We start from the raw sequence: 7,521 nt of genomic DNA, 5'->3' as shown, positions 1-7,521 counted from the left end.
GTAGTAAAGGACTAGTACTTTAGTTTGGCCCTGGTCGTAGTAAAGGACTAGTACTTTAGTTTGGCCCTGGTCGTAGTAAAGGGCTAGTACTTTAGTTTGGCCCTGGTCGTAGTAAAGTACTAGTACTTTAGTTTGGCCCTGGTCGTAGTAAAGGACTAGTACTTTAGTCTGGGCCTGGTCGTAGTAAAGGACTAGTACTTTAGGCTGGGCCTGGTCGTAGTAAAGGGCTAGTACTTTAGTCTGGGCCTGGTCGTAGTAAAGGGCTAGTACTTTAGTCTGGGCCTGGTCGTAGTAAAGGGCTAGTACTTTAGTCTGGGCCTGGTCGTAGTAAAGGGCTAGTACTTTAGTTTGGCCCTGGTCGTAGTAAAGGGCTAGTACTTTAGTCTGGGCCTGGTCGTAGTAAAGGACTAGTACTTTAGTCTGGGCCTGGTCGTAGTAAAGGACTAGTACTTTAGTCTGGGCCTGGTCGTAGTAAAGGACTAGTACTTTAGTCTGGGCCTGGTCGTAGTAAAGGACTAGTACTTTAGTCTGGCCCTGGTCGTAGTAAAGGACTAGTACTTTAGTTTGGCCCTGGTCGTAGTAAAGGACTAGTACTTTAGTCTGGGCCTGGTCGTAGTAAAGGACTAGTACTTTAGTCTGGGCCTGGTCGTAGTAAAGGACTAGTACTTTAGTCTGGCCCTGGTCGTAGTAAAGGACTAGTACTTTAGTCTGGGCCTGGTCGTAGTAAAGGGCTAGTACTTTAGTCTGGGCCTGGTCGTAGTAAAGGGCTAGTACTTTAGTCTGGGCCTGGTCGTAGTAAAGGGCTAGTACTTTAGTTTGGCCCTGGTCGTAGTAAAGGGCTAGTACTTTAGTCTGGGCCTGGTCGTAGTAAAGGACTAGTACTTTAGTCTGGGCCTGGTCGTAGTAAAGGACTAGTACTTTAGTCTGGGCCTGGTCGTAGTAAAGGACTAGTACTTTAGTCTGGGCCTGGTCGTAGTAAAGGACTAGTACTTTAGTCTGGGCCTGGTCGTAGTAAAGGACTAGTACTTTAGTCTGGCCCTGGTCGTAGTAAAGGACTAGTACTTTAGTTTGGCCCTGGTCGTAGTAAAGGACTAGTACTTTAGTCTGGGCCTGGTCGTAGTAAAGGACTAGTACTTTAGTCTGGGCCTGGTCGTAGTAAAGGACTAGTACTTTAGTCTGGGCCTGGTCGTAGTAAAGGACTAGTACTTTAGTCTGGCCCTGGTCGTAGTAAAGGACTAGTACTTTAGTTTGGCCCTGGTCGTAGTAAAGGGCTAGTACTTTAGTCTGGGCCTGGTCGTAGTAAAGGGCTAGTACTTTAGTCTGGGCCTGGTCGTAGTAAAGGACTAGTACTTTAGTCTGGGCCTGGTCGTAGTAAAGGGCTAGTACTTTAGTCTGGGCCTGGTCGTAGTAAAGGGCTAGTACTTTAGTACTCGTACTTAAGGGCTAGCGGTGTCTTCAGTGTGTGTACGTCTGTGTTTGTGTCGTCAGAGTTTGGGATCGATTGCAGTGCGCCTCAGCATTATCCCGTTTTCCAGTTTCAGCTCGTTTCAACATCACAGTTTAGCCAAATCAAAGTTGGAAGTTATAAACGGGGTCAGAGAAAATAAAAACACCAAACCAAAAGAACCCATACCATAAAAACTGAAATGTTTGTGGGATCATGGAAGGCGCCGGCGGGCGACTCCCCCAGCGTGGTTTCCAGTCCGGGCGACTACACTAATCTCCTGCACGTTGTCTAGATCAGATAAGAAGGAGTGCTGCGATTCAACATCCAACGTTACTTCCTCGTAGTAAGTTAAGGATTCCCAATGCAGTCATCAGTCCGATCGCACGGGAGAGTTCCCTCGACCCCCCCTGAAGGAGTCTGGGTGGGGGGGGCATGGGAGTGTTCCCTCTACCCCCCCTGAAGGAGTCTGGGTGGGGGGGGGGGGTCATGGGAGAGTTCCCTCTACCCCCCCTGAAGGAGTCCGGGTGGGGGGGGCATGGGAGTGTTCCCTCTACCCCCCCTGAAGGAGTCTGGGTGGGGGGGTCATGGGAGTGTTCCCTCTACCCCCCCTGAAGGAGTCCGGGTGGGGGGGGCATGGGAGTGTTCCCTCGACCCCCCCCTGAAGGAGTCTGGGTGGGGGGGTCATGGGAGAGTTCCCTCTACCCCCCCTGAAGGAGTCTGGGTGGGGGGGGTCATGGGAGAGTTCCCTCTACCCCCCCTGAAGGAGTCTGGGTGGGGGGGGGGGGTCATGGGAGTGTTCCCTCTACCCCCCCTGAAGGAGTCTGGGTGGGGGGGGCATGGGAGAGTTCCCTCTACCCCCCCCTGAAGGAGTCTGGGTGGGGGGGGGGGGGGGGTCATGGGAGTGTTCCCTCGACCCTCCCCTGAAGGAGTCCGGGTGGGGGGGGTCATGGGAGTGTTCCCTCTACCCCCCCTGAAGGAGTCTGGGTGGGGGGGGGGGTCATGGGAGTGTTCCCTCTAACCCCCCCTGAAGGAGTCCGGGTGGGGGGGGGTCAGAGCACAGCCAGCCCCCCGTCACAGCGGCTGGCGATCATGTTGCCCACCTCCGTCCAGGTGTCCAGGTGGGGGTCGTAGACCTCCACAGAGTCCACCGTCACGGGGGCCGAGAAGTCCCGGCTGGTGGCGCGGCCCCCCACTGCGTACAGCAGCCCGTTGACCGCCGCCACCGAGACCCCCGCCCGCGCCGTGCACATGGACGCCACCTCCACCCACCTCTCCTGCAGAGCGCATGGATGTACACCGTCACATGAGGGAGGACAGGTGGAGGACGGGTACAGGTCAGTGATGAGAGGGTTAAAGGGTTAGGGTTAGGGTTAGAGGGTGAGTCCAGATACAGGTCAGTGATGAGAGGGTTAGGGTTAGAGGGTGAGTCCAGATACAGGTCAGTGATGAGAGGGTTAGGGTTAGAGGGTGAGTCCAGATACAGGTCAGTGATGAGAGGGTTAGGGTTAGAGGGTGAGTCCAGATACAGGTCAGTGATGAGAGGGTTAGGGTTAGAGGGTGAGTCCAGATACAGGTCAGTGATGACAGGGTTAGGGTTAGAGGGTGAGTCCAGATACAGGTCAGTGATGAGAGGGTTAAAGGGTTAGAGGGTGAGTCCAGATACAGGTCAGTGATGAGAGGGTTAGAGGGTGAGTCCAGATACAGGTCAGTGATGAGAGGGTTAGGGTTAGAGGGTGAATCCATATACAGGTCAGTGATGAGAGGGTTAGGGTTAGAGGGTGAGTCCAGATACAGGTCAGTGATGAGAGGGTTAAAGGGTTAGGGTTAGAGGGTGAGTCCAGATACAGGTCAGTGATGAGAGGGTTAGGGTTAGAGGGTGAGTCCAGATACAGGTCAGTGATGAGAGGGTTAGGGTTAGAGGGTGAATCCAGATACAGGTCAGTGATGAGAGGGTTAGGGTTAGAGGGTGAGTCCAGATACAGGTCAGTGATGAGAGGGTTAAAGGGTTAGAGGGTGAGTCCAGATACAGGTCAGTGATGAGAGGGTTAGAGGGTGAGTCCAGATACAGGTCAGTGATGAGAGGGTTAGGGTTAGAGGGTGAATCCAGATACAGGTCAGTGATGAGAGGGTTAGGGTTAGAGGGTGAGTCCAGATACAGGTCAGTGATGAGAGGGTTAAAGGGTTAGGGTTAGGGTTAGAGGGTGAGTCCAGATACAGGTCAGTGATGAGAGGGTTAGGGTTAGAGGGTGAGTCCAGATACAGGTCAGTGATGAGAGGGTTAGGGTTAGAGGGTGAATCCAGATACAGGTCAGTGATGAGAGGGTTAAAGGGTTAGAGGGTGAGTCCAGATACAGGTCAGTGATGAGAGGGTTAGGGTTAGAGGGTGAGTCCAGATACAGGTCAGTGATGAGAGGGTTAAAGGGTTAGAGGGTGAGTCCAGATACAGGTCAGTGATGAGAGGGTTAGGGTTAAAGGGTGAGTCCAGATACAGGTCAGTGATGAGAGGGTTAGGGTTAGAGGGTGAGTCCAGATACAGGTCAGTGATGAGAGGGTTAAAGGGTTAGAGGGTGAGTCCAGATACAGGTCAGTGATGAGAGGGTTAGGGTTAGAGGGTGAGTCCAGATACAGGTCAGTGATGAGAGGGTTAGGGTTAGAGGGTGAGTCCAGATACAGGTCAGTGATGAGAGGGTTAGGGTTAGAGGGTGAGTCCAGATACAGGTCAGTGATGAGAGGACAGAGACAGCGCCCCCTACCTCCTCGGGGCAGTACTTCTCCACCGTCTCCAGCGAGCCCAGGGCCTCGTTCCAGCCCCCCACGGCGTAGATGCAGTTGTTGAGGGCGGCGACGCCCACGTAGGCGCGGCGCGTGGCCATGGGGGGCAGCGGGCGCCAGCGCTGGGAGAGCGCGTCGAACACCTCCGCCGAACACAGCTCCAGACCCTCATCGCTGATCCCCCCCAGCACGTACATCATACCTGGGGAGGGAGGGGGAGGGAGAGGGAGGGAGAGACAGAGACAGAGACAGAGACAGACAGACAGACAGACAGACTGCACATTACTCAAATTGTCTGTCCTATTCTACCAAAAAAGTGACAGTTGATGTAATGAACTATCCATGAATGGGAGTTTTAGTAGTAGTTTAAAGAGGGAGTTGTAGTTTAAAGAGGGAGTTGTAGTTTAAAGAGGGAGTTGTAGTTTAAAGAGGGAGTTGTAGTTTAAAGAGGGAGTTGTAGTTTAAAGAGGGAGTTGTAGTTTAAAGAGGGAGTTGTAGTTTAAAGAGGGAGTTGTAGTTTAAAGAGGGAGATGTAGTTTAAAGAGGGAGATGTAGTTTAAAGAGGGAGATGTAGTTTAAAGAGAGAGTTGTAGTTTAAAGAGGGAGTTGTAGTTTAAAGAGGGAGATGTAGTTTAAAGAGGGAGATGTAGTTTAAAGAGGTGAGTGTAAAGAGAGAGTTTCAGCACCTTGAAGCTCACAGCAGCCACAGTAGTAGCGAGGAACGGCCATGCCACCGATCACCTCCCACTTGTTCTCCTCGGGGTCGTAGCGCTCCACCGTCTTCCCGATCTCTGAACCGATCCAACCCCCTGAAGACAACAAGCAATCACATGAAACACACCAATCCAACCACATGAAACCAACCATCCAACCCCCTGAAGACAACAAGCAATCACATGAAACACACCAATCCAACCACATGAAACCAACCATCCAACCCCCTGAAGACAACAAGCAATCACATGAAACACACCAATCCAACCACATGAAACCAACCATCCAACCCCCTGAAGACAACAAGCAATCACATGAAACACACCAATCCAACCACATGAAACCAACCATCCAACCCCCTGAAGACAACAAGCAATCACATGAAACACACCAATCCAACCACATGAAACCAACCATCCAACCCCCTGAAGACAACAAGCAATCACATGAAACACACCAATCCAACCACATGAAACCAACCATCCAACCCCCTGAAGACAACAAGCAATCACATGAAACCACCTAATTCAACATGGCTTATCTCGTTGCATCTGGCTAGTACCTATATATTGACTTATATATTTGTGCAGAGGTCATTTATGATTAGGAACTAGTTGTTGCAATAAAGTAATGTGTAATGATTAGAATGGAATCTACCGAAGGCGTAGAGCGCCCCGTGGCAGGGGCACACGCTGACGCCACAGCGCGGGAAGGTGAGCGAGGCCACGGCCGCCCACTGCTTGGTCACCGGGTCGTAGCGCTCCGTGCAGTCGAAGATCATGGAGTCCTTCTCCCCTGGGGGAGGAGCACAGACAGGAAGTAGACCGGTGAGGGGAGGAGCACAGACAGGAAGTAGACCGTTGGTCAGGAGGAACAGACAGGAAGTAGACCGTTGGTCAGGAGGAACAGACAGGAAGTAGACCGTCGGTCAGGAGGAACACAGACAGGAAGTAGACCGTTGGTCAGGAGGAGCACAGACAGGAAGTAGACCGTTGGCCAGGAGGAACACAGACAGGAAGTAAGTCGGTTGGTCAGGAGGAACACAGACAGGAAGTAGACCGGTGGTCAGGAGGAACACAGACAGGAAGTAGGTCGGTGAGGGGAGGAGCCTGGCCTGGACTGGTTACCAGAACCATTTCCTGGTTCATTTCTTTTGCTGGGGGTCAAACACCACAAAACAGCCCCCCCCCACCGGCAAGCCACTTCTGAGCCTGAACCCGAACCTACGTCAGGTAAATAAAGGAATGAGCCTCTGCTTGATGGTGTTTGTCTCCACCCTCCAGCGCCCAGTGAGCCCTGCCCCCCCCCCTCACCCCCCACCACGCCCCCCCCCCCCCCCCCCCTCCCCCCACCACTCCCTGCCCCCCCCTCCTCCCACCACGCCCTGCCCCCCCCCCCCCCTCACCTCCCACCACGCCCTGCCCCCCCCCCCTCACCTCCCACCACGTAGATCATCCCGTCCAGCACGGCCACCCCCAGCCCGCTGCGGGCCTGGTGCAGCGACGACACCGTGGTCCAGTACTGGTTGAACGAGTCGAAGCGCTCCACGCAGCTCAGGGCCCGGCTGTCGCTCCAGCGGCCGCCCTGCAGCCGCGTGTAGCCCCCTGGGGGCGGGGGGCGGGGGGTGGGGGGTTAGGAGGACCAGCACTACTGAGGCATGTTAACACGTGACAACATGTGGAGATGTGTGTGCATTATTTCATTTCATTTTAATGCTACAACATTTTCCCTTTTCTTATTCTGGGCTTTTTCTGAAAAGGCGTTAATTACAACCAATGACCACCAGAGGTCGCTGGAGAGCAATGTAGGGTTTACGATATAAACAACATCCAGGCGTCATAACTAAGATGTAGCCACCTACCTATACTGTAGAGATATTTCCTAGCTTTCCGTCTGGGCCTCATCTTGGAAGGTTCCCCCAGACAGTACGTCTTATTTTCCTTCGGCGATTTAGTGACCTCCATGTACTCCTTCAACAAGGTCTGCAGCGCCACCCGCAGGCTGAAATCGGCAACACCTTTTGTTGTGGGTACAAAACGACGTCATTCTTTATCAACACCTTCATATTTTTATTATTATTATTATTTTTTTTTGAGTATATTTTTTCAAAAGTATGTTGAGCATCTCGCCCTTTTTCGACAGGGGAGGAACATCGCTCAGTTTACTTTGACACAAACTTGTCAGTTGGTCCAGCGCCAAACGACCCCTCCCCCAGTGGGGTCATCCTCAGCGTGTAACAGGACCCCCCAGGACCCCCCGGGACCCCTCACCTTCGATGTACTTGAGCAGCCTGTGGGGGGACAGCAAGGGGAAGCGGACGGGCTCCAGGACCTCCACGGCGTGGCGCCGCCTGGGCCCCACGTCCTGCAGCAGCCAGCCCATGGCGGCGCTGAAGACCTGGTACTCCTCCTCCACCCGCAGCTCCTCGCTGCCGAGCAGCCGCACCAGCTGGTCCTTGGACAGGCCCCAGAACTCATCGGCCACGCACACCTGGGGGGCCAGGGGGGGGGGTGGGGGGGGCGATGGGAGAGGGGGTCATAGGGAGCGTGGTGGTGGTGGTGGATGAAGGAGGTATCCTACTGAAGTGT

At 53.6% G+C, this 7,521-nt stretch overlaps 1 protein-coding gene and 1 long non-coding RNA gene across 2 annotated transcripts in view; one reads left to right on the top strand and one right to left on the bottom strand.

Moving 5' to 3' along the window:
• The first annotated feature begins 1,340 nt into the window (after window positions 1–1,340).
• Window positions 1,341–2,673, top strand: LOC132462356 (uncharacterized). The gene is made up of 3 exons (XR_009526819.1): window positions 1,341–2,316; window positions 2,377–2,443; window positions 2,501–2,673. It is a non-coding gene; the product is annotated as an uncharacterized LOC132462356 (long non-coding RNA).
• ipp (intracisternal A particle-promoted polypeptide) overlaps window positions 2,437–7,521 on the bottom strand; it is a 7,420-nt gene continuing 2,335 nt past the window's right edge. Inside the window, exons 4-10 of the mRNA XM_060057838.1 lie at window positions 7,204–7,423; window positions 6,795–6,950; window positions 6,370–6,537; window positions 5,591–5,728; window positions 4,906–5,028; window positions 4,201–4,421; window positions 2,437–2,721 (exon numbers count right to left, since the gene is read on the bottom strand). Of these exons, the coding sequence (XP_059913821.1) occupies window positions 2,497–2,721; window positions 4,201–4,421; window positions 4,906–5,028; window positions 5,591–5,728; window positions 6,370–6,537; window positions 6,795–6,950; window positions 7,204–7,423 (1,251 nt within the window). The 3' untranslated portion in view covers window positions 2,437–2,496. The remainder of the gene's footprint in view (window positions 2,722–4,200; window positions 4,422–4,905; window positions 5,029–5,590; window positions 5,729–6,369; window positions 6,538–6,794; window positions 6,951–7,203; window positions 7,424–7,521) is intronic.

Source organism: Gadus macrocephalus, chromosome 8, assembly GCF_031168955.1.
Source record: "Gadus macrocephalus chromosome 8, ASM3116895v1".
Classification (NCBI taxonomy): domain Eukaryota; kingdom Metazoa; phylum Chordata; class Actinopteri; order Gadiformes; family Gadidae; genus Gadus; species Gadus macrocephalus.
The sequence above is the reverse complement of the archived record's forward strand: the minus strand, read 5'-3'. Positions and strand labels throughout refer to the sequence as shown.